This window comes from Acipenser ruthenus, chromosome 52 (genome assembly GCF_902713425.1).
Source record: "Acipenser ruthenus chromosome 52, fAciRut3.2 maternal haplotype, whole genome shotgun sequence".
NCBI lineage: Eukaryota > Metazoa > Chordata > Actinopteri > Acipenseriformes > Acipenseridae > Acipenser > Acipenser ruthenus.
Window position 1 is genome coordinate 8,355,042 of NC_081240.1, and position 27,533 is coordinate 8,382,574.

The following is a 27,533-nucleotide window of genomic DNA, read 5'->3' on the forward strand; positions in this document are numbered from 1 at the left end:
CATTCAACTATTTAAAAACAAACCTGATAATTGAGTTTAAAAAATGCTCCCAAGTGACGCATCCAGCTAAGGCACTTCACCGGAAGTGCAGGTTGCGTCCCATAGCCCGGAGATCGCTGGTTCCAATCCAGGCTATGCCATCATCGACCATGGCCGGGAGTTCCCTGGGGGGTGGCGCACAATCGGCCGAGTGCCACCCAGGTGGGGATGCCCCAGGTCAGCAGGGCAATCCATGCCTCACTACGCACCAGTGACCCCTGTTGCTGCCTGGGCGCCTGCAAGCTGCCTGAGTTGTCTGCGGAACTGCGTTTCCTCTGACGTGATAGCTCTGGTTGACTTTGCTGTCGGCTTGCGGTGTTCTTACTTATGTGGTATAAAAAGAGACACTAAGAGAATATTCTACCGTTAAATACAGTGATCTTTATTAAAATTATATTCATAGATTACATACATACATGTGGCCTCAGCAATAGTGGGTTAAATGTCTAGGCAAAAGCAAATAACAGTTTTGAAGGTCTTGCACAAAACAAGTCTATCACAAAAGAAAACATATATAATGGATTATATTAATCCCATGAAAAGCATACATGTGGTCCAATTATAGCCCAGAAAAGCATAGAATACATTGAAAAAGATGAGGATTATCCATTTGAAATAATACATATGGTTGATATAAACAGAATTACATTACACTATAGTCACTTCATATACTGTATTTTGGGGTGGAATTTGCTTACACATAAAAAAAAGATATCCTCTATGGTACATTTCCACCGTTGATGGACATTCACATCATTTGTAAGTTCTGCTTTGAACTGGGACAGAATCTCGGCACTGAAACTTTGGAAGTGTCTGATCACTGTAACTCTGCAGGTCAGGTCTTGCTAATGCTACCAATAATATGACTGTTTTGGATTCACAAATCTTAATTTGTTCACACAGGACTTTTTGAATTGTGCCAAGAGGGAATTTAAATTGAACATATAGAACTAATTGTTTTATAAGAGACTCTGAAAGAGCTATATCAAGCAGCGGACTTGAAAAATTATTCCTCCGTATATTTTCTAAATCATGTCCCCAGTAACATATAGCTTCTGGGAGTAACTCTGCCAGTAGGATCAAAGCACTTTTCTGCGTTGCTAACTCTGAATGCACAGAAACTATTTTTGCCACAGAGTATTGTTTTTTAACTGCTTCCAGAATCCTTTCATGAAGAAGCTTAATTTGTTCAGTGGTTTCTATTGCCTTTTGCAATTCCTGTGCCTTTACTTGAAGAAATTCCAGTAGTTTTATCTGAATACTCTGTAGTAGTTTTAAGTTACTCAGACTGACACGTGAATGTTGACATGTATCTTTGTTTATAAAGAATGTTGACTTGATTTGTTCATCCCATTGTTTTATTTCTTTGTATTTTGGATCTGCTGGGAGCTTCTCTGAAAGTACCTTCAAAACTGTACTTAAGTAATCAATGTCTGTCTGACAGACACGTTTACTGAACTCTTTTAGTTGGTCTTCAGCTTCTTTCAGCCTTGATAAATAATCTGAAAGATTGGATTTAGCTTTTTCAAGATCATCTCTTACTTGCCTTTCCTTCTCTATGCTGTGGACTATATCAACAATGAAAACTGCAACTGCTACTACAGCCCCAACACCTGCTAAAACAGCTGTTGATGTGGATATTGTTGTTGACAGCATTACAGTAAAAAATTCGTAACTGGAAAATACAGTTTGTAAGTTGAAGTTGATCAATGCCTGCCCCAATCTGCTTTCCAGATCAGATGTGAATGCCTTCAGATAAACATTAATCCTATGAATATCCTCTGAGATTGAAGGAGGGAGAGATTGTAGTTGATTTATAAAGTCACGATTCAATGACAAGGCTTTAGTCAGCTCAGATATCTTGCGTAGATAGGAATGTATGTTTGAGTTTTTTTGATAAATAAGCAGGATTTCAGCTTTCAGTTCAATTGGATCTCCAATGATGTTGGCAATTGTATTCACCTTTGTTTCAGCATCAGTTCTTAACTTCTTTACCTGCAAGAAAGTAAAAGACAGAAGGCAGGTAAAATGTTTGGGTTGAAGAAAATCATATTCAAGTTAACTGCTTTAAAAAAAGTAGTAACTGAGGGTTATATGAGGTTTTGCAAAAGAGAACAATCCAGTCATTCACCTGCTGTATAGAATCAAGTTCAGAGAGCTGTCATTCGCCTGCTGTATAGAATCAAGTTCAGAGAGCTGTCATTCGCCTGCTGTATAGAATCAAGTTCAGAGAGCTGTCATTCGCCTGCTGTATAGAATCAGGTTCAGAGAGCTGTCATTCGCCTGCTGTATAGAATCCAGTTCAGAGAGCTGTCATTCGCCTGCTGTATAGAATCAGGTTCAGAGAGCTGTCATTCGCCTGCTGTATAGAATCCAGTTCAGAGAGCTGTCATTCGCCTGCTGTATAGAATCCAGTTCAGAGAGCTGTCATTCACCTGCTGTATAGAATCCAGTTCAGAGAGCTGTCATTCGCCTGCTGTATAGAATCAAGTTCAGAGAGCTGTCATTCGCCTGCTGTATAGAATCAAGTTCAGAGAGCTGTCATTCACCTGCTGTTGTTACTTCTTGATCCTGACACTAGTTGCGGTAGCTTTGAATTGTGAAAAAAACACACAGCCCTCAATCAACAGTAAATTATTACACCTGATTTGGATAATAAACAAAATTGACAACATTTGGCCTATTGCCTATGACAATATGAACAAAGGCATGTGTGATAGAAGTAGCACTTTGAAACAGGATTACTGTAGTGACAAAAATGAAATTAAAATAATGTTTAGGTGATACTGCATCATTGTTGCAGTTAAAATAAGAAGTTGTTGGAAGCAGCAAAATCAGTCAGCATGTAGCCTACAAATATTAAAAACTTAAATGTAAACAAGATTAGGCTACAAATACACAGTGTTGCTAGCGGTTTACAAAGCCATCTCCACGCAGTTAAAAAAAACACACTGCACAAAAAATAATATAGCACTTTCTTATGGTGTATTGAATAACACCATGTAACATTTTTTTTTTTTTTTTTTTTGGTTCCTGGATAGTAAGTGTTATTTCCTAATTGCTTATGCCTCAAAAGTATAGAAAATGGCTATTATTCCCCACAAACTTTGCTTTTGTGACCAGGACAGTGGTATTTTGAAATGTACCTATTTTCCAGAACATTCCAGATAGATTCAGTGCTGAGTAAACTTGGAGTAACTTCTAGACCTTTCTAGAACTTTCCAGTAATATAAATAGTAGTATAAATACAGGGGCCTTCAGCCCACCAGTTCAGTTTAGTTCCAGCTGCCTAAGTGGATACATATCTGCATTTTTCTGAGATGGCATCAAGGTCATAGGAGACTTCAAAATGGTGGCATTCCTGATGGGTCTCCAAGGTGGTTTTACCAAGTTTCCCTGCTATCTTTGGCTTTGGGACAGCAGGGACACCAAGGCGCACTACCACAGGCGGGACTGGCCACAGCGGACCGAGTTCTCTGTGGGGAGGAACAACGTCAAGTGGGAGCCACTGGTGGACCCCCGGAAGGTGCTGATGCCACCACTGCACATCAAATTGGGCCTTATGAAACAATTTGTCAGAGCTCTAGATAAGGAGTCAGCAGCCTTCAAGTACCTTCAAGACTTCTTCCCTAAGCTGTCTGAGGCAAAGGTCAAAGCCGGTGTCTTTGTCAAACCACAGATAAAGAAGATCCTGGAGTGCAATGAATTCCCCAAGAAGCTCACTAGTAAGGAGAAAGCAGCTTGGAACAGCTTTGGCGCAGTGGTTCGGGGCTTCCTGGGCAATCACAAGGCCGAAAACTATGTGGAGCTGGTTGAGACTCTGGTGAAGAACTACGGCACAATGGGCTGTAGGATGTCCCTCAAAGTCCATATCCTTGATGCTCATCTTGATTAATTCAAGGAGAACATGGTAGCGTACTCGGAGGAGCAAGGCGAGCGCTTCCACCAGGATATACTGGACTTTGAACGCCGCTACCAAGGACAGTATAACAAGAACATGATGGGAGACTACATTTGGGGGCTGATTCGTGAAAGTGATTTACAGTATAATCGTAAATCTCGAAAAACTATTCACTTCTAAATCTTTTGTAGTCATTTTTGTATTACTTTAGTATAAATACATGTTAATTTGGATTCATATGTTGTTTTTTTCTGACTTTATGTGAACGAAAAGACACAAATTCGCCTGTTTTCTCATTGGAAATAGGTAGATTTCAAAATATCACTGTCCTGATCACAAAAGCAAAGTTTGTGGGGAATAATAGCCATTTTCTATACTTTTGAGGTATAAGCAATTAGGAAATAACACTTACTACCCAGGAACAAAAATTGTGTTACATAGTGTAATCACTGCTACACAGCTGACTGATACACGCAGACAGTCTCTTAAAGGTGAACGCACCAAACGGCTGCTACAATGTTGCTTTCTGTTTAGATCGCGGAAGCTGCACTTGCTGCCAATGTCATTACACGAGATGAGTAAATATGTTTACAGTGGTTTCAAAGACGTAAAGTTAGAGTCCATTAATTAAACAAATAATACAGTTGCAGAATTAATAAATACACACCGATCACAAGTTTATGAAAAACTGTCTACAACCAGGATCAATGTAACAAGAAATCCCGTTTTTATTCAACAACATTTAATGGCAGAAAGGATATTCGACCCTCCCGTTATATTCTATTCCAGGGTTTGATGCTTACTGTAAATCAGAAACGGACACTTACCATGTGCAAAAGAGAACGTGTCATGTCTTTGAATGAAGATTAAAACAGAATAATTATTTCCCAATTAAACAAGAAAGGCTCAGATGTATTTGTCAGTTGTTACTAATTCCATGGGCGCTGAAAGAAACGTTTGTTTGATTGATCAAGTCTTCACAGAACGTCAATCCATAAGAAGACAGGGTTAACTAACTGACGGTGTTTAAATGTAATGCGGAAATACAATGCACTTGAACCTTTCATAAAACCGTAAGTGACACTCTCGTAACTGTGACTAACATTGTATTATTATCGTTACATTATATGAATACAATAGAGCTGTAGCATGTTACAGGATGGATTTTCAGTATTTTAGATGTATATTCATATTCAGGGATCTGTGCTGGAAAGGAGAAATATATTGTTGTTTTCTTAACTAGCATTTGTTTATGTGTTTAAAGTTAACATTTAAGTAATGCATTTACATATTTTCTGAAATAATAAACAAAGCATTTCACTATAGCGACGCATGATTAAATACACGTAGCCGCTACATGTCAAGAACTCTGTTAACCAACCTGCCAATTCGCGTACTTTGTAGTAGAATGCCCAATTGAGATAATTAAGGTAACCCAAGGGAATGATTGTTAATGATTGCAGGACTGAGAAGCAGCTTTTAAAACCAGCTCACAGGTCCTACTTATGAATGATTTCTTAGCAGACGCCCTTATCCGGGGCAACTTACAATTGTATCACATCATTTTTTACATAAATTTATACAATTATGTAGTTGGGTTTTTACTGGAGCAATCTAGGTAAAGTGCCTTGCTCAAGGGTACAGCAGCAGTGTGTCCCCCCACCTATTATTATTATTATTTGTTTATTTAGCAGACACCTTTATCCGAGGCGACTTACAGAGACTAGGGTGTGTGAACTATGCATCAGCTGCAGAGTCACTTACAACTACGTCTCACCCGAAAGACGGAGCACAAGGAGGTTAAGTGACTTGCTCAGGGTCACACAATGAGTCAGTGGCTGAGGTGGGATTTGAACCGGGGACCTCCTGGTTACAAGCCCTTTTCTTTAACCACCAGACCACACAGCCTCCTGGGATTGAACCCACCACATTCCAGAGCCCTAACCACTCCTCTATACTGAACTGCTTCTCCTGGTGAAGGTTGCGGCATGTGTATGATGTGTTTGTATGATATTGTTTTAAATTAAATTACTTAATTTTGTATACACAAGTAAAAATGCACTTTTTATTAGGTATAAATAGGTAGCTACAAACGTACATTTCTGGATTGGATATTATTATAGATTAGTATAGTTATGTGTTATAAGAAAGCTTAATACTTTTTGTTTAAAGTGTAATGGTAGTTGTAAATGATTTAGTTTGAAAGACAAGCGAAGTGACCGGCCAGCGAGTGGTACATTTGCTGTTTTAAAACAGCTTCAGCAAGAATCAGAACTTGTAAAGCTGTACGACTGCAAGCAAAGGAGTACCATGGTTTAGTGTGTCTCTAATAATATACCGAAATGTGTGTGTGTGTGTGTGTGTGTGTGTGTGTGTGTGTGTGTGTGTGTGTGTGTGTGTGTGTGTGTGTGTGTGTGTGTGTGTGTGTGTGTGTGCGTGTGTGTGTACGTGTGTATATATATAATAAACAGATATAAGTACATTTCTCGAAGGGACATCATTAGAACTTGACAAGCGTAGTGAGCCGCGGATTTGTTTATGTTTGTGCTTTGCTATGTATTAATGTATTTGCACATTTATTTAAACATGTATTCCTTTTTGTTTTTTAAGATTTTTATTTTTTAACATGACACGTTATTTTGTACAGGTACAAACGGCATTTTTTTGTAATGGATACATTTATAAATAAAGCAAGCTAGCGACTTGTAAATTATTTTCATTTTAACGTGACATTTATTTTTATGCTTTGCTATTTATTAATTCTAATTCATCAGACATTTAGACAAGGAAAAGACCACTCTTGTATAATTCCATTCTAGGGTAGTCTTAGCTGATTCTTGTTTTCCAATAACTTGTAGAGAAACTATATAAACGTTACTCTCAATCTCCCAAACCGGATGCCGGTTATTTTCAAACAGGAAACCAGAAAATTTCAAATCAGCTTCCAGAAATGGCAGTTTCAGGGAATGCTGGACAGGGATGGAAGTTTCAAAATAGACCACATTTCAATAACACCCCAGTGGCATAGCGGGTTAAATCACTACCTCTTCAGTCTACAATAGCTCAGGTCGCTAGTACGAAACTGATGGTAAATACATATTTTTTCTGTTTTGTTTTTTTTTGCGATATGTGCTATTTGAAAACAAATAAATTGCTTAATGTAAACGGCACATATTTCAAATGGCTTGCATACTCTGGTTCATTTTGATGTCGACGAACACGTGAAATGCCATGATTGGTAGGTGTCCAGTTATTTTGCTTTTCTAGTTGAAAAGTGGCTACACACCATAAAACGTAAGGTTTAGGATGAAGATGAAAGAAAGGATGACGAATTTTACCTTAGTTTGACGACATATCTTTTTGTGTATAAGAGGTATTTCATTTTTTTTCACATTCAACATCAGAAAGCTTCAAATTTTCCGTTTCAAGTGAGATGGCACTTGGAATGGATTTAGTTTTGCCGCTGCAACATGCTGAAAACAGAAACAAACTCTTGGTCCTGTATAGGTAGATTCCGCCATGTTTTTCTAACTTGTAGAGGAACTACCGTTCCTCTCAATTGAAGGAAATTCTCTTTTGCTGTTTTATGTTTTTGGGGTTTTTTTTTTTTTTCAAGTACACTGCTGCCTGATTGTGTACTTCAGCTTGAAGTGTGCAGATGACCAGTTAGTGAGTTTGGTGTTCGTATCTCTAAGGTCCTACTGAATCTTAAATCAGGAACCTTGGGTGGTTTAAGGACCATCAAATATAACATATACAAAATACAGTGCTTTGAAAATACAATCATTTACCTCTTCTTTTAGAGTGCAGACACTTGGGTACCACAGACATCCTTTTTGCTTCTGAACTGTGTGAAGTACAACTGATGTAGTAGTCGTGATTAGAGATACAACTATCGCTGCAATTATGAACCTGTTTTGAAACACAAAAATATATCGAACAATCAACAGCATTCATTGTTAATATTATTACAGTGTGCTGGCAGAATTAAAAAAAGCAGCACCCACCAACATGCAATTTAACCATTTGCTTATTTAACCATTTTTTTTTTCGACAGCACAGCTAATATGAGATATTATGGAATTCTGGAGGTTATTATTATTATTATTATTATTATTAGGAAATGCCCTACATTTGTACAGAACAAAAATGTTTACAGTTTCCAAGGAGATTTTGAAAACATTTATTTTTTTTCGGTCATGTCCAAAAAAAAAATCCAGTGAATTGGGCAATAAGATCATTCATTCAGTTTATTCATATAAAGGCATTTTTCCCATTGTGGATATTAGAGACCGGATAAAGTTCATTTTATTCTGCCAGGGCACTGTAGTAGTAGTCATAGTATTAATAATAAAAACATAACATGACTGAAAATGTGTTACACCACTTACCAGAAAAATCTAGGTTGTACTACAGGAGCATTTTCTGCATGAGAGAAACAAGTGATTAAAATTTTGTTTTACAATCCAATAAAAGTACAACAAATTGATACCTACAGCTGGGATTAAAAAGCAATCTTCTGTTTTAATATTTCGTCATGACTCTGAGTTTATTGTCAAATTACCGTTGAATTGATTAGCCTGCTTAGTACTGATGAAAAGTATGAATGCACGTTAATACAAACGTTTAACTCTAATTATTTTTGATTATGAATATTATTCTGATAAACTATAATGTAGTCAGAAAGTATTTAAGTCTTTTTTTCTATACAGCTTGTTGAATTTTCCTCGCACTTTCCAAATCATATTTTTACATAAATAATTGTAGGTACTGCAAATACGATTCAAGTAGCCCATTTACAATAGTCTTGCTCTTCACTTCCTTGGTTATTTATGTCTGTTTAATGTAGGTTACTAGACATTTACTTTATCAAATATAACCAGTTAATATACAAAGGAGAAAAAAGAACGCTCAGACTGAATTAGATGCTACGGTTTCCTTTCTTTATTGGGTACTTCCTGATGACTTTTAAAATGTTGGTACATGATGATTAGATAGTTAACCGTTTCATTAGCGTCCTCAAGGCTCACAATATTTAAACCTCTAATATAGATTTCGACATTTAAAAGAAAATGGGAACTTGGGGAACTAATGAAATACAGCTAGTAATAAACTTTTTTTTTTTCTTATATAGGCTATTCAGTTCAGTTTTTAAATACGTTTACCAAACAACATGTAACACAGCATTGTTTATTTAACTTACAGACTCTCACACTCCGGATGTTAGTCCTACCCGTACTATATGCTGTTTTTTTCAAACAAGCACAAATACAAGGCAGTGCAGTCACATGACACAACAGGTTGTTCTTTTACGGACACCTTACACCAGTGCGCAATGATTTTGTTGTATTATATATAGTGCCGCAGTTTTAGTGCCGATTTTTGCACAGCTCACAAAAGCGCTATCCGGGTGAAATTTTGGATTTCAGGTCAGTTTGTCAGGTATAATCCCCCCCCCCCCCCCCCCCCAAATGGGTTGTTGCTGTGTCGGGTACATTTTGTTTTATTTTCCCATAGAATAACATTACAAACAATTCACCCTCGCGGTGCTCTAAAACTACCAGGTTTATTAAAATGAACATTTAGAATATGTAGAGCCTATTGGTGTCACGTGCCTTTTGCTATTTTAAGATTGTAACTCGTTTTCTTAAAAACTGTTTTAAAAAAAATGCACAAAGACTTCAAATCAGATGCGCAACTTTTTTTGATGACTGATTATTGTAGTTCATCATCACCTTTTCAATGCTAAGACTACATTTCCCATGATTCCCGCTAGCTTTGCACAGGCGCAGAGAGCAGTTTTCAATCTGAAAAGTCCATTAAAGCAACATCATGGAACGTTCAGGTGCTGCTTGGGGCTAACTGTGGTGAAAAGTATGAATGCACGTTAATAAAAGACCTTTTACTCTATGATGATTTTTGATTATGAATATTGTGAAGCTGCTTCGAAGCTGCTTAATGCCAGAACCGTACACGAGCAATTATCTATTTTGTGCATGTACTGTATTCACGAGACAAAAAAAACTTCAATCTAGATCCCAGGGGGCCCCTCAACGATGTTGCACAAGTGGGAGGGTTCAATAAAGCTAAATCCTAAAGTTCTATTTGATATGGGTGTGTATTTTGTGGAAAAATGAAGGGGCAAATATATTTTTAAGAAGGACAAGTAGATTATTTTAGTATTTGTCCCTTGGACAAGATGTTTTGTTTTGAAAAATTGCAGTTTCTCGCAAGCACGTATTGTAACACTACTTACAATAAATCAATAACTGGCAGGTAAATGGAATTTCAGTAACACTGACACACTGTTATTGGGCTGTTATTATTATTGTTAGTAGTATATAGTGCATCATTATTCAAATGCAAAACATAGCATTCTGAACAGTTACATTTTCCAATGCGATTTGATTTCTTCAGTTGATGGAAATGTGAACACATTTACTTTCTCCTTTACTTTTCATACAAAACATGACAGCAACAACATCTGAATTATTGTCATTGAGCACTGTTTTAACACAGATATGTAGGATGACAATATTACAGTGGTATCCAGTACAGACAAGCCTATTAAGCAGTGTGGCGTAGTGGTTAGGGCTCTGGGCTCTTGACCAGAGGGTTGTGGGTTTAATCCCCAGTGGGGGACACTGCTGTTGTACCCTTGAGCAAGGTACTTTACCTAGATTGCTCCAGTAAAAACCCAACTGTATAAATGGGGAATTGTATGTAAAAATAATGTGACATCTGTATAATGTGAAATAATGTATAATGTGATATCTTGTAACAATTGTAAGTCGCCCTGGATAAGGGCGTCTGCTAAGAAATAAATAATAATAATAATATTAAGTGATTCTGTAATACATATTTGGTGTTTTGCAGAAGATTTGAAATAAATGAATAGCTTGAGATTTTGTTCAAAGACCATGGTGTTTTATTTTTGACAAACATCAAATGTGCTTTTTAAGGTGCTCAGGAATCGTGGGACATTCTACAAGCTGGGCACTAAGTGCTGGTCCCATTACTTTGGACAGGTTGGCTCACGCTTACAGAAAATAACATTCTCCAATAGGCCTCCTAATGATTGTATTTAGTTTCAGACTGATTTTTTTTTCATTGAAAATATCCATCCATCCATTGTCATTAACCGCTTAATCATTTACAGGGTCGCGGTGAGCCAGAGCCTAACCCGGCATACACAGGGGGCAAGGCGAGACTCCACCCTGGACGGGACGCCAGTCCATCGCAGGGCACCACACTCACTCACAGAGTGACCAATCAACCTGAACAGCATGTCTTTGGACTGTGGGAGGAAACCTGAGTACCCGGAGAAAACCCACACGAACACGGGGAGAACATGCAAACTCCACACAGAGGGACCATCTAGGCTGGATTCGAACCTAGGACCCTGGCGCTGTGAGGCAGCAGCACTAATCACTCCACCACCATGCCACCCTCATTGCAAATATAGTTTTGTTAAATAAGTTTGATTCAAAACAACGTTAATTAAAACACTGTTTTATTGAGTTATATTACATTTTTAGAAAGTGTAAATGCTTTTTACAGTATATATTATATATTTATACAAACCTGTAAAACAATGAAGCTGAAGATAAACATCTTCTTTCCAAATCTCAGTTCCATTTTCACTTCTTTCAACTATCCACCAGCCTGACAGGCTGTCCTGTGGCCAGCTGGCATTACTGAATGAGAAGGCAGCTAAATAAATGTGCCCATTTTCAGACAATTGCCCTAGGGGAAGTAACAGAAACAGGTCTCTTAAAGTGTACATAAGTTGCATTGTATTTTAATAGACTGCTGCTAGTCTTACATGTATTATTATTATTATTATTATTATTATTATTTATTTCTTAGCAGACGCCCTTATCCAGGGCGACTTACAATCGTAAGCAAAAACATTTCAAGCGTTACAATACAAGTAATACAATAAGAGCAAGAAATACAATAACTTTTGTTCAAGTAAAGTACAAGTTTGACAAACCACAATTCAATAATACAGCAGATAATAGTGATAGTTACATCAGGATATGATTAAATAGTGATAGTTACATCAGGATATGATTAAGTACAAAATACTACAGGTTAAAAACTTGGCAGATTACAGTATTCTGAAGTACAGGATTAAATGCAGTAAAATAGGGGCTGATAAGAGCAAAATAAAGCACATTTACATGAAGGGTGATAGTGTCCCAGGATACAAACAGAGGAGTTTCTACAGGTGCTGTTTGAAGAGGTGAGTCTTAAGGAGGCACCGGAATGTGGTCAGGGACTGGGCAGTCCTGACATCTGTAGGAAGGTCATTCCACCACTGCGGAGCAAGGGTGGAGAAGGAGCGGGCTCTGGAGGCAGGGGAGCGTAGCGGTGGTAGAGCTAGTCTTCTAGTGCAGGCGGAGCGGAGAGGTCGAGTGGGGGTGTAGGGAGAGATGAGGGTCTGGAGGTAGCTGGGTGCAGACTGGTCAAGGCATCTGTAGGCTAGTACAAGAGTCTTGAACTGGATGCGAGCGGTGATCGGGAGCCAGTGGAGCGAGCGGAGTAGTGGAGTAGCGTGGGCGAAGCGAGGCAGAGAGAACACCAGACGAGCAGCAGAGTTCTGGATGAGCTGGAGCGGACGGGTGGCGGACGCAGGGAGGCCAGCCAGGAGGGAGTTGCAGTAGTCTAGGCGGGAGAAACGTGTGTCTACCTCCTCATTGGTAAAAAAATATCAAATGAGAATACCAATGCTAAGAATCATGTCAGCATTCACATGATTCTACCCAATGTACCAGCGATCCACTGATGAATGCAAATTACATTTACATACATTGGAGTATATTTACTTTTCACAACAACTGCATCCTGGTATATTTTGGAATCTATTCATCCTTCAATTCAAGGGCAACAGGGCCACCTCCTTTTTTTCAGAGGGGAAACATAAGTGTTGACATGGTCTTATCCATCCATTTATCCATTATCATTAACTACTTAATCCTTTAGAGGGTCGCGATGAGCCGGACCCTAACCCGGCATACACAGGGCAATGCAAGGCGAGTCTACACCCTGGACGGGACACCAGTCCATCGCAGGACACCACACACTCACACACTCACACAGAGGGCAATTTAGAGTGACCAATCAACCTGAACAGTTTGGACTGTGGGGGGGAACCCACAATGCAAACACGGGGAGAACAAGCAAACTCCACACAGACAGACCCCCTAGGCCGGATTTGAATCTAGGACCCTGGCGCTGTGAGGCAGCAGCGCTACCCACCATGCCACCATGCTGTCCTATTTCTTTATTTTCAATTTGATATTTGATTGTTCCAGAAACCCCCTCAAAAACAACAATAGTAAAAAAGGCAATTGAAACATACCTATGATCCATCTATGCATCTGGAGATCATACTGCAGAACAAATGTATTTTTGTACATACTCAAAGACTGGAATATGGTTCTGTTGCCACTGGTTTCTACAGTAGGTTCAAAAGACAGTAAACCGTATTTTGGATGTTCTCCATCAGCACCTTCACCATGAGTTAGCTTCAGACGAGAACATTTACCTGTCCAGCATTTAAAGAAAGACACAAGGTCAGATTCATCATAGGGGCTTGTTTACTATTTGCAACAATATTTACTAAACTAATTACAAAAAATAATAATAATAATAATAATTGGCAAGCCTTTTTTTATTTGGGAAAGCATTTGCAGCACAATACATTTGATTTAGTCCATGCCAAAAAACCAAATAAAACTTTGATCAAAGTTGTTGTAAATTTATTTTCCCTACACCTGCATCCGAATGGAATGTTTCAGCATTACATTCAAGTCACTAAATATGTTTCAAACATATTCTGGCTTTCGTTTTTCTGTAAGATTTTGGAATTTTCACACGCTGCCCTGTTGACATGTCAACATTTGACCTATTTTGTACACACTCATACTATCTTACCACAAGATCCAAGTGTCCTGGTACGTGGGATACGTTCCTGGCATGTCACAGCAGCAAAAGCACAGTAATTGGGATAATGTTGGCCATCAATGTCACATACAGCTGGTCCAGAAAATCCACATTCTTCCGGAGTTTTACACATACAAATTCTTCCATTCTGGACCTCCCAGTCCCTACAGCCTGCATAATACAGAGAAGGGTTCATTAGGTAGCCCAAAAACACTGGGGTTTGATTTGATATGTGTTTTACTTTTAAGTACAAAAATAAGCTGCCTCATCCAGAACTCTGCTGCTCGTCTGGTGTTCTCTCTGCCTCGCTTCGCCCACGCTACTCCACTACTCCGCTCGCTCCACTGGCTCCCGATCACCGCTCGCATCCAGTTCAAGACTCTTGTACTAGCCTACAGATGCCTTGACCAGACTGCACCCAGCTACCTCCAGACCCTCATCTCTCCCTACACCCCCACTCGACCTCTCCGCTCCGCCTGCACTAGAAGACTGGCTCTACCTCCGCTACGCTCCCCTGCCTCCCGAGCCCGCTCCTTCTCCACCCTTGCTCCGCAGTGGTGGAACGACCTTCCTACAGATGTCAGGACTGCCCAGTCCCTGACCACATTCCGGCGCCTCCTTAAGACTCACCTCTTCAAACAGCACCTGTAGAACTCCTCTGTTGTATCCTGGGACACTATCACCCTTCATGTAAATGTGCTTTATTTTGCTCTTATCTGCCCCCTATTTTACTACATTTAATCCTGTACTTCAGAATATTGTAATCTGCCAAGTGTTTAACCTGTAGTATTTTGTACTTAATCACATCCTGATGTAACTATCACTATTTAATCATATCCTGATGTAACTTTCACTATTATCTGCTGTATTATTGAATTGTTTTTTGTCACACTTGAAAAAAATTATTGTATTTCTTGCTCTTATTGTATGACCTGTATTGTAACACTTGAATGTATTTGTATTTGCTTGCGATTGTAAGTCGCCCTGGATAAGGGCGTCTGCTAAGAAATAAATAATAATAATAATAATAATAATGTACATACCACACATTGGAATATTGCAATATTCCCATCGAACTGCAGGACTGGACGTGTAACACCAGGGTCCTGCTGGATCTCGGTTTGGATTTCTGTAACACAACACATACAGTGTATCATTACATTTATAATAGATGGTCTGAGAAAGAAAGGGGGATCTCCAGTAATAAAGTATTAAAATATGTTAATGGGCTTGTAACAGGGGGAGGAGCCCTGTACAGTGTTTTCTTTATTTTTAGATCAGGGTTTCCCCCTCCGCCTCTGTGTTATTTTGTATTTGTTTCGTATTATTATTAGTATTATCGTTATGATTTATTTATTGTGTAAATATGACAGCGAGCGCCGTGAGCCGTATGTTTTGTTATTGTGTATTTGTATTATTGTATTTATATGATATAAATATGATATGGGCAGCAGTGTGGCGTAGTGGTTAGGGCTCTGGACTCTTGACCGGAGGGTCGTGGGTTCAATCCCAGGTGGGGGACACTGCTGCTGTACCCTTGAGCAAGGTACTTTACCTAGATTGCTCCAGTAAAAACCCAACTGTATAAATGGGGAATTGTATGTAAAAATAATGTGATATCTTGTAACAATTGTAAGTCGCCCTGGATAAGGGCGTCTGCTAAGAAATAAATAATAATAATAATAATAATAATAATAATGATGGTGAAGCGCCGCAGGTTTTATTAGTTGTTTGTATTTATTTAAAAATTTATTTAAATGTCCGCCTAGCTGAATGTTTGTTTTTGTTTAATAGCGGGTGGGTAGTCCCCTCCACGGTAGTTTAAAAACCTCATGCAGAAGGTGGCCATCAAATTAAGTGAGTATGTTGCTAATCAGGAGATGGTCACCTACATAAAAGCCTGCAGCTTTCTGCACTCAAGGTGGGTGTTAGGAGCGAGAGCGAGAGGAGTGAGAGGAGCGAGAGAGAAATTTAAAAGGACACGGATTCCAGGAACAGTGACAGTAACTGCTCAGCCTGACCTGGGATCGTATTGTTATTATTTTTGTGTTCGAGATTTGTCTAACTATTTGTTTTGCTCTGTGAGCACAGTGTTTTGTGTTTAAATATTTTATTTATTTTTGTATCTGAATTAAAACGGCGCGCAGCGTCTTTGTTTTGGAACTGCAGTACCTGGTGTCAGTTTCCCTTCCTGCTTGTGGCTTGACGTCACTCCGCAAAGCCCCCCTCCTCTTCTCACCCAATTAATCCTTAATTCAACGAAGCATCTGCTGTAGATTATTTTGTTACAATCACTGTCCTTTTGATTTCTAATTGCTTAAAAATATATCACAGTTATGTGTTGACAACTTCAATTAGACCACTTCTCATTTGCAAGAATTGGCTGGGGTTATATTTGTTTTGTCAGTTTTTTGTTTTTTTTTAATGGATTGGACAAACTAGATTTACTATTGCAAGTAACCAGCACCCTGAGAAACAGCCTAGGTGAGATCTACTTTATTTTCTTTTTAGATTTTCTATTTTTGAGGATTTCAGCATTGAATATTTTCATTTATTGTGTTTTTGATTAATTGACTTATTTATTGACTTTCGCTGGTTTTCTTTTTTTTAATTAATAATTTAATTATAATTACTTATTTCTTAGCAGACGCCCTTATCCAGGGCAACTTACAATTGTTACAAGATTCAGTGTCCCCCACTGGGGATTGAACCCACAACCCTCTGATCAAGAGTCCAGAGCCCTGACCACTACTCCACGCCGCTGCCCATTCAAGAGTCCAGAGCCCTGACCATTTTTCTTTAGATTTGTGATACAACTGTAGACAGTTGGGTGACTGTTTTCTTCATAATATACTTGTAACACCATAGACTGAACTGTAAATCCAGTACTACAATGAAATAGAACATTAAAGTGGGCCAAACAGGTTCCAGACAGTTTCCACTTTCCACTTAAAGTCCTTATTTTAGTTGACTCAAAGTTGAGTTAAAACTTGTCAGATGGTCAATAAGTATTCTGAATCATTTTGTAGACTAAAAAAGAGACTCGGTTTTGTCTATGTGCCTTATTTAAACAGGAGTCGTGTGTCGGTATGGGGCAGGAGTAACATATCGAGGGAAAACTGGTGTCACAAAAAGGAACATAACTTGTCAAAATTGGGACAGTAATTACCCTCACATCACCAATTACTCATCAAGCTTGAACCCACAAGAAGGACTAGAAAACAACTTCTGCAGGTGAGTCTTAAAGTATGCATGGGTAGTCAAATAAATATTTCATATTTATTATTTTACTTGGAAATGTTATGAAAATGCCCTGCGATGGACTGGTGTCCCGTCCAGTGTGTAGTCCTGCCTTGCGCTCTGTGTATGCTGGGTTAGGCTCCGGCTCACCGCGACCCTGTAAAGGATTAAGCGCTTAATGATAATGGATGGATGGAATGAAAATGCCCCTCAGTTATCTTCTGTTCTTTTAGGGATTGAACACACGACCCTCTGGTCAAGAGTCCAAAGCCCTAACTTCTACTCCACACTGCTGCCCTTTTTAATTTTATTTAATTAATTATTATTTATCTCTATTGCCCTGTTTTTATTTAGTTTTTTTGACTTCATGTCCCTTTTGATAGTATTGGTGTTAATAACATTCTTAATTTGGTAACCTGTTTGGCCCACTTTAATGTTCTATTTCATTGTAGTACTGGATTTACAGTTCAGTCTATGGTGTTACAAGTATATTATGAAGAAAACAGTCACCCAACTGTCTACAGTTGTATCACAAATCTAAAGAAAAATATATTCAAATAGATATCATTCATTATTAATTTAACCCTCCTATTATGTTGAGAATTTAGGTACATCTGTTATGTTTTGGGTCATATTGACCCGATGCAGTTTCAAACAAATTAACCTTAAATTAAATAAATGTTTTGATTTGAAAAGGTTTTACTTTTTTAAGCTAAATATGAACTTAAATAGTTTATTGCAAGCCTAAAGATACTAATTATTTGTGTACTGTTCCGCTAAAATGGAAGCATGATCTGAACATTCTGAACAACAGCCACTGCCGCTGAGACTCCAGGCAGTATATTTCTTTTTTTATAAATACCTCCAGACAGGTGCAGCAATTTTCAGACATAATAAAACAAATAGAATAATAATAAAATAACATATGAAAGAGGTTTTTATTTATTTTTTTATTGCTGAACAAAAATCTACATCGATAAAAGCTTAATTATTCACTTGAATCCCAGCACGTGAATTAATTATGTGCAACCTCGTGCTCACATAGTAAATACTTTAAATGCACGTGAAGTGAAGTGCAATCCCGTGCCTAAATGCAATTATACATTTTAAATAACTCGTGCTGCACACACCCATTTATATCCCGTGCAGCCATCTCTATACACCAACATTAACACACAACACGTAACATACAACACAGAAATGCACACATGCACACAGGGGCGGGGCACATTGCCACAATGTGTTATTTCATTTTTTTTAATAATCGCATGAGTTAACAGCGATTGACAGCACTCATTTTCAGATAACTGTAATTTAAAATTAAAACTTTTTTTTTTTTTTATGGTTGGATCACGACTTACCAACTTGAGGGGAATTTGGACAGTCTTGTAACAACCCCCTCCCTCTCTCTGCTGACTGAATTCACTCACTTTTTATGCCTATTGAAAATTGCTTTTGGCTTATTTTCTCAACCAGAGTTCTGACCTCTACCTACAAAGTAAGAAACCATTTGATTTGTTTTAGAATGATGGCGACAAAATGATGCTATCCTCCCCATTATGCCACCCGTCCGCTCCAGCTCATCCAGAACTCTGCTGCCCGCCTGGTGTTCTCTCTGCCTCGTTTTGCCCACGCTACTCCACTACTCCGCTCACTCCACTGGCTCCCGATCACCGCTCGCATCCAGTTCAAGACTCTTGTACTAGCCTACAGATGCCTTGATCAGACTGCACCCAGCTACCTCCAGACCCTCATCTCTCCCTACACCCCCACTCGACCTCTCCGCTCCGCCTGCACTAGAAGACTGGCTCTACCTCCGCTACGCTCCCCTGCCTCCCGAGCCCGCTCCTTCTCCACCCTTGCTCCGCAGTGGTGGAACGACCTTCCTACAGATGTCAGGACTGCCCAGTCCCTGACCACATTCCGGCGCCTCCTTAAGACTCACCTCTTCAAACAGCACATGTAGAACTCCTCTGTTTGTATCCTGGGACACTATCACCCTTCATTTAAATGTGCTTTATTTTGCTCTTATCTGCCCCCTATTTTACTACATTTAATCCTGTACTTCAGAATATTGTAATCTGCCAAGTGTTTAACCTGTAGTATTTTGTACTTAATCATATCCTGATGTAACTATCACTATTTAATCATATCCTGATGTAACTTTCACTATTATCTGCTGTATTATTGAATTGTGGTTTGTCACACTTGAAAAAAAATTATTGTATTTCTTGCTCTTATTGTATGACTTGTATTGTAACACTTGAATGTATTTGTATTTGCTTGAGATTGTAAGTCGCCCTGGATAAGGGCGTCTGCTAAGAAATAAATAATAATAATAATAATAATAATAATAATAATAATAATAATAATAATAATAATATGCGTAGAATTAATTTCACTTATGACCTCCTCGGTATTGGTTAAACTTGTTTTTAGGATGCCTAGCCTTTGTCCAGTTGTTATTTTACGAGTTGAGGTTGTTGTTTAATCGCTGATAAATAAGGGTAGGGCAAAAAAAAATAGCAGGGCAGTGGGTCACCAGGACCAGGGTTGAGAACCACTGACTTAAACCACTTATGCGATATGTCTATATGTTATGGCCCCAATGGCTTGCATAAACGCTCCATACCTCTGTATCTAATCTTCTCCCTGGCCAGCCAAGGAAGTACACCATCGTTTTGTCTATCATGATATTTTAGTGTCTGCATTGAACAACAGCACTGACAGATAGCATATACATTTTTAAATCATTACAAATTAAACTCCAGAAGGTTAAAAGGTACAAAAACAGACCTGGATCCTAATGCAAATAAGGAAGTTGTGTGTCAAAAGCTATGATTTCAAATTCAGGTTACAAATAAATGAGTAAAAGAACATAAGATAACTGAGGGGCATTTTCATTCCATCCATCCATTATCATTAACCGCTTAATCCTTTACAGGGTCGCGGTGAGCCAGCGCCTAACTCAGCATACACAGAGCGCAAGGCAAGACTACACCCTGGATGGGATGCCAGTCCATTGCAGGGCATTTTCATAACATTTACAAGTAAAATAATAAATATGAAATATTTATTTGACTACCCATGCATACTTTAAGACTCACCTGCAGAAGTTGTTTTCTAGTCCTTCTTGTGGGTTCAAGCTTGATGAGTAATTGGTGATGTGAGGGTAATTACTGTCCCAATTTTGACAAGTTATGTTCCTTTTTGTGACACCAGTTTTCCCTCGATATGTTACTCCTGCCCCATACCGACACACGTCTCCTGTTTAAATAAGGCACATAGACAAAACCGAGTCTCTTTTTTAGTCTACAAAATGATTCAGAATACTTATTGACCATCTGACAAGTTTTAACTCAACTTTGAGTCAACTAAAATAAGGACTTTAAGTGGAAAGTGAAAACTAAGAATAGGAGTAGTGGTTAGGGCTCTGGACTCTCGAATGGGCAGCAGTGTGGAGTAGTGGTTAGGGCTCTGGACTCTCGAATGGGCAGCAGTGTGGAGTAGTGGTTAGGGCTCTGGACTCTTGATCGGAGGGTTGTAGGTTCAATCCCCAGTGGGGGACACTGCTGCTGTACCCTTGAGCAAGGTACTTTACCTAGATTGCTCCAGTAAAAAACCCAACTGTATAAATGGGTAATTGTATGTAAAAATAAGGTGATATCTTGTAACAATTGTAAGTCGCCCTGGATAAGGGCGTCGGCTAAGAAATAAATAATAATAAGGAGTGTTTTGAATTGAAAACAAGTAGGCTCTTTCTTTAAATAAAAACAAGCAATATAGGATGATGAAACAATGCCTGAATTCATAATGTTATTAGGGTTGGAATATACTACTCCGCCCGTAACACTTGGGAAAAAAGTAACAGTACCAGATAGTTCCTTGGTAAGGAGAATGAGAGCTAGGAAAAAGGCATAATCCTGCTTCCATGCCATGACTTTGATCAGTAATCTGCAAAAGAGAAACAATGCATTTATTTATTGTTCTATATAAAATGGCTTGGATACATTAAGTGTTGTGATTGGCTTAGCAAGATCAAATGACTGTGTGGCAGGACATGTCTTACATCTCGGCTATGACATCATAGCCCATAAGAAATGTTACCATGGTACTATACTATAGTGTTCTACCAAAGTATAAAACTATAGCACTTTACCATGTGTAACAGGTGGGACTTGTGCTCATTGCTTAACAAGTGCTCAATGTTTTCTATTTTCTTTTCATAGCACTACTAGCACCTGTCCTCTGTGCGGTGCTTTAGACCATCCATCCATTATCATAACTGCTCAATCCTTTACAGGGTCGCGGTGAGCCAGAGCCTAACCCGGCATACACAGGGCAATGCAAGGCGAGTCTACACCCTGGACGGGACGCCAGTCCATCGCAGGGCACCACACACACACACTCACACACAGAGGGCAATTTAGAGTCACCAATCAACAACATGTCTTTGGACTGTGGGAGGTGGAGTCTCGCCTTGAGTCCTGTGTATGCCGGGTTAGGCTCCAACTCACCGCGACCCTGTAAAGGATTAAGCGGTTAATGATAATGATAATGGATGGATGGATGTTTTAAATTCCACTAGGAGAATACATCAGAATACAGATCTAAAATAATTAATTTACTGTACATAGAAATTCCCACACGTTTGATTTTCATTGTCCAAATTTTATCCTCCTAATTTTAGTGCAATGTATTCTCTAGGTCAGGAGTTGTTCGATGAATTCTCCTGATTTATATAAATTATTCTGCTCTGTGCTTTTTGTATTAAGCTGCAATCTAGGTTTCTGATTTTATTTGAAGTTATTTTGGACATCTGATGCGTTCAGTGTCTTATTATTTTTATTTATCAATCAGAACTGTTATTATTATTATTATTTATTTCTTTAGCAGACGCCCTTATCCAGGGCGACTTACAATTGTTAGAAGATATCACATTATTTTTTTTTTACATACAATTACCCATTTATACAGTCAGGTTTTTACTGGAGCAATCTAGGTAAAGTACCTTGCTCAAGGGTACAGCAGCAGTGTCCCCGACAAGGGACTGAACCCACAACCCTTCGGTCAGGAGTCCAGAGCCCTAACCACTACTCCACACTGCTGCCCCCAAAAAAAAGCGATATATTGAAATGTGATTAGGAAAGAAAAAAAAAGTCAGTGGAGTTTTACAATTGGCTTTAGAGTTGCCATCTGTTACTCATTTTAAGCATATTGAATAGTACAATGTAGTGTTCTTTAGTTGAACACAGTTTGGGCATCATTCACTAAATGTCCTTATAAGTAAGCACACCTTTTTTTTCAAAAGTAAGGGAATATTCACTAAGAGGAATCCCCTTAATAAAACGTGCCTTATGAAGAAGAAATTAGCCTATAATTCATAGTCGTCGATCCTGGGGGGGGGGGGGGCTTATATTTTCAAGGGGGGGGGGGGGTCCCTCTAGGTTTTGAGTTGGACTGGACCAAACCACACAGCCCACGTGCAACGGTGTTCTTGTTATGGGTCGCAAAAGTTTTTTGTTTTTCACAATTATCAATATGGCCACCAAACCATTTGACCAAAACATGTCATTTTGATATCAACAATACATCTCTTAAGCCTCTATTGTCATACAAAGTTTCATGTCTCTAGTTTATTGCACCTTGGATTTATTATTATTTATTTCTTAGCAGACGCCCTTATCCAGGGCGACTTACAATTGTTACAAGATATCACATTATTTCACATTATACAGATATCACATTATTTTACATACAATTACCCATTTTCATAGTTGGGTTTTTACTGGAGCAATCTAGGTAAAGTACCTTGCTCAAGGGTACAACAGCAGTGTCCCCCAAAGGGGTTTGAACCCACAACCCTCCGGTCAAGAGTCCAGAGCCCTAACCACTACTCCACACTGCTGCCCATTTATACACCAATATATGAAAATATAGCCGTCGTGAATTTGTTATTTGCTTGCGACAGTCATGTTTCTTACCGAAAAATCTTGCATTGAACAAGTGGAAGTAAGGACCTTGATATGAGCATGTATGTCAATTTAGGTGCCAATCAACATTGCAGTCTGACAAGAAGATGTTTGAATATTTTGTGTGAATCCGACGTGGCAGACAAACCAGTTGTCCAATGGACTTCGCTTGAACATGTTTTATTTTGGTGGGGGGGGGGGGGTTTATAGGCTATTACTGCGCTATCAGCCACCATTGTCAGATCTCCACCTTCAAAATTGTCCAAAATTTTCACGAGATCTAATATGGTGGCTGAACCGTGAAACTTTTCACACAGTTTAAAGACTATAAAACAATTACAGTCTTTAAATTCTACCCATTCATTAAAAAAATAAAAGATTCCATGAGAAAATAAGCCCGGACTGTACAGCAGTGTAAACCAGAATGCTACAGTGTATCACATTTCAAAATAATAATACACACGCATTTTATCAGTTGTCAGGCTTCCCTAACATACAAGGTGCAATAAACTTTACACAGTTTGTTTATTTGTTTATTTAGTATCAGTCCTAGATGTACTTGTGGTACCAGTATTGTAAAAATCTTCAGACTTTTCTTTTTTAATATAAATATGTAAATACAGATGTATAATCAAAATGATATATTTTTATGTAGGTGGTATACTGTTTGTGTTTAAAATATACTGTATTTTGATCTTGCACCTATCACCACTAAAGTATTCTAAAGTATATTCTTTTATACTTGAAGACATTATATATTGCAAATGGGCAGCAGTGTGGAGTAGTGGTTAGGGCTCTGGACTCTTGACCTGAGGGTCGTGGGTTCAATCCCAGGTGGGGGACACTGCTGCTGTACCCTTGAGCAAGGTACTTTACCTAGATTGCTCCAGTAAAAAACCTAACTGTATAAATGGGGAATTGTATGTAAAAATAATGTGATATCTTGTAACAATTGTAAGTCGTCCTGGATAAGGGCGTCAGCTAAGAAATTAATAATAATAATAATAACTGGCTGTAGAATTTTGTCAGAAATTGAACAGGAGAAAAATGCAAAGCTGAAAGTTAAAGTGGTTTTTAACATTTAAAGAGCTGCTTAGTTAAATAGAATAGTTATTTCATTTAGAATGACAATTTAAACATCCAAATTTTCAAATGTGTGTAATGCATTTTCACATTGTGATATTGCATAAGCTAGAAAAGTGAAGCTCCTCAATTATTTAGCAGTAACTGTATGGACATATATGTGTACTTTAAAAAAACTGTCTTTTTAGAAGACTGTAATCACTGATCATTGCAAATATGTTTTTCAAAAGGGGCAAATATTTGATTAAAATTTGATAAATATAAATAAATCACCTTATTTAGATAGTTTGAAGACTATAAAAGTGGATACACAATGCATTTTATGTACATTATTTGAAATCTCCTTTAGATATAGGCCTGGTCCATATCAAAACTTTGACCTACGTACTAATAGCAAATTACAAACCAGGTACTAATGACATATTTTGTTTGTTTGTCAGAAGGTTATTCCTTCTACCCCAGAGGCTCTACTAGTTCTCAATTTGCCCATTTTGAAAATCAGGCTATGCAATCTGCACCTTTGCAAAATAAAAAGGGCTGATTCAATATTTGTTTCCCCGTACAGATTCATTTGAATTATATTGTACTAAAATATATTATACAGTAAAAATAAGTATGAAAGACATTTTGGAGAGGAGAGCTAATGTAGGGTAATATGCTAATGTCCACAACTTAAAATGACCACGTGTTAATGATAGAATATATTTGTTTAAAAAGGGTAACATTTTCCATCATCCCTTCATATTCTAATCTGTGCATCAACTGTGATGATTTACTTTCACAAATAATACAAAACAAGAATTTTTTCAAGATTTTTTTTTCCTGTCTACTTTATACAATTTAGTGGTATATGTGGATTAATAACTAAACAAAAATCAGGAGCACTGCTTTACAAGTTTTTGCAAGATCCCATGCTAAGTGAACACATTTAGATTACTGACCCCCTTATGTTAAAATGGTTCTTCTCAAAAAAAAAAAAAATCAACTAAAACATAGTTGATGTCCTAATTATTAAATGTTATTAACTAATTATCCAGGCAGAAATACACAGAGAAGTTGATTATTTATCTATTGATTTAGTATTATTATTTATTAGCAGATGCACTTGCCCAGGGTGACTTACAGTTGTCACAAAATAAGCAGATATATATATATATATATATATATATATATATATATATATATATATATATATATATATATATATATATGTGTGTGTGTGTGTATATATATATATATATATATGTGTGTGTGTGTGTGTATATATATATATATATATATATATATATTTGACACAGGGCACCTTTTTGGACTGCTGGTGCGAGTCTGATACATCTAGAATGGGCTTAAAGCCAATCAGGGTCTGTCCAATAATCTAATAGTTCTGTTTAGTTATTTATATTACTTGTATGTTAATTGAACAAACTAAATATATACAAATATTTTTTTTCAACTTACAAATCTCAGCTTTGTGTTCTTTTTAAGCAAGTCGGAAACTTCTCATCCTGTATTTGCGTCTGTGCTCACACTGCTGCACAATAAACTTTGCACTGGATATTTATTACAGTCTGTGATCACGTGGAAGTGCAAAGATGCTGCACATTTAACTGAAGGTTAAAACAAAACACTCAACATCAGACTTCAGATGCATCAGGGTCAAATGCAAATTCTGAACTGCTTTTGAAGTATTTGTTTTTAAAAGCATGGGAAGCTTCAAAAATATTTTAAATGCATTTAAATATACTGAGCTCAATACTACTACTACTACGACTACTCCTTTCGTTTTGACAATTTAATTTACAGTCCTTTCTGAACCGTTTTTTCTGTTAAATTAGTTATGGCTCAGTTTTGTTAGCAATTTCTTCTCCGGCTGCCTTTGGGCAATAAATAGGACATAATAATATAGACTTTTCAGTATTGCTGGTAAAGTTTATTGACCTGAAAACTGAAGGACTCTGCTTTGAGAAGTTAATGTTTATACAATCAAAACAAGTACAAATAATAAACTGTGCAATGTACATATGTATCATTATTTATTTCAATGTTTTACAATTATTATTATTATTTGTTTATTTAGCAGACGCCTTTATCCAAGGCGACTTACAGAGACTAGGGTGTGTGAACTATGCATCAGCTGCAGAGTCACTTGCAATTACGTCTCACCCGAAAGACGGAGCACAAGGAGGTTAAGTGACTTGCTCAGGGTCACACAGTGAGTCAGTGGCTGAGGTGGGATTTGAACCGGGTACCTCCTGGTTATAAGCCTGTTTCTTTAACCACTGGACCACACAGCCTCCTACAATGCTGGTGCTGGCAACCCACTATGTCAGCTTTTTTCTTTTTTTTTTCAATGGAGTTCTCTATTATTAAATTTATCCCTCATTTGAACTAACAATTTGCTTAGACTTTTTAAAAGTCATTGCTTTTAAGTATTGTAGCAAAGTGTCAGCTGATTTCAATACAAATTATGGGAGGTGAGTGATGGAAACTCCCAATTTAAAAATAATTTATATACAGTCAACCCTCTTTATACCACCTGGTACGGGCCAGGGGCAAAATTGGCAGTAAAGCGAGGGTGGTGTTACAGTGAGGGTTAAAACAAAATATTGAGAGAAATGTCAATACCGCTGTGACAGGGTTGGTCGAGTAGTGACGTCAGGTCAGAAGCAGGAAGGGAAACGCTGACACCAGACAAGTACTGCAGTTTAAAATAAGAGAGACGCGGTGGCGCCGTTTATGTAAATACAAATATAAAATAAATATTTAAACAGAAAACACTTTGCTCACAGAGCAAAAACAAAAAGGTTAAACAAAACGAAATCACGAACACAAACTAAAACAAAACAACACAGGCTGGGCAATTGCTGTCACTGTTCCTGTATTTACTGTTAAGTTTTGTTTTTCTCTCTCTTTCTCTCTCTCTCTCTCTCTCTCTCTCTCTCTCTCTCTCTCTCTCTCTCTCTCTCCTCTTAAACACCCACCCCGAATGCAAAGAGCTGCAGGCTTTTATATCGTGGCCGAGGGGGTTAACTGGCTAGTAATTATTCTATTACCCCTCGACCACAGTCTGCACAAGTTTATTAGTTATTCCTGGCAGAGGACGAGCACCAGTCTCGCCTCTGCCAGAACACGTTTTAAAATAAAAACAACAACAAAACACATACGTCGCTTCACCGACAAACATAAATACATAATAAATCAGAAAACAAAACAAATACAAAATAACACACTGCACAGGGGCGGAGGGGGAGACCCCGTTCTAAAAATAAAATCAACAAATACTAACAGGGCTCCTTGCCCTGTTACAACCGCTTATCTAACCGAGAGGTATTGCATGTTCACCCTCT

At 38.1% G+C, this 27,533-nt stretch overlaps 1 protein-coding gene across 3 annotated transcripts; it reads right to left on the reverse strand.

The window, feature by feature from the left end:
* Window positions 1-397: 397 nt before the first annotated feature.
* On the reverse strand, window positions 398-25,719 carry LOC117968031 (uncharacterized). Of its 3 annotated transcripts, XM_059016268.1 has the most exons (10): window positions 25,645-25,719; window positions 21,006-21,085; window positions 20,239-20,398; window positions 14,935-15,020; window positions 13,883-14,062; window positions 13,308-13,493; window positions 11,525-11,686; window positions 8,332-8,365; window positions 7,732-7,852; window positions 398-2,034 (listed from the first exon to the last, which is right to left on the reverse strand). In XM_059016268.1, exons 2-10 carry the CDS (start codon window positions 21,067-21,069, stop codon window positions 793-795), a joined length of 2,235 nt encoding a protein of 744 aa, XP_058872251.1. In that variant the 5' UTR covers window positions 21,070-21,085; window positions 25,645-25,719; the 3' UTR covers window positions 398-792. The 3 variants fall into 3 exon arrangements, with proteins under 3 accessions (XP_058872251.1, XP_058872252.1, XP_058872253.1); XM_059016270.1 differs by lacking the exons at window positions 7,732-7,852; window positions 8,332-8,365 and having other exon boundaries at window positions 1,955-2,034; XM_059016269.1 differs by lacking the exons at window positions 7,732-7,852; window positions 8,332-8,365; window positions 13,308-13,493; ... (3 more) ...; window positions 21,006-21,085; window positions 25,645-25,719 and having other exon boundaries at window positions 11,525-11,602.
* Between the last annotated feature and the right edge of the window lie 1,814 nt (window positions 25,720-27,533).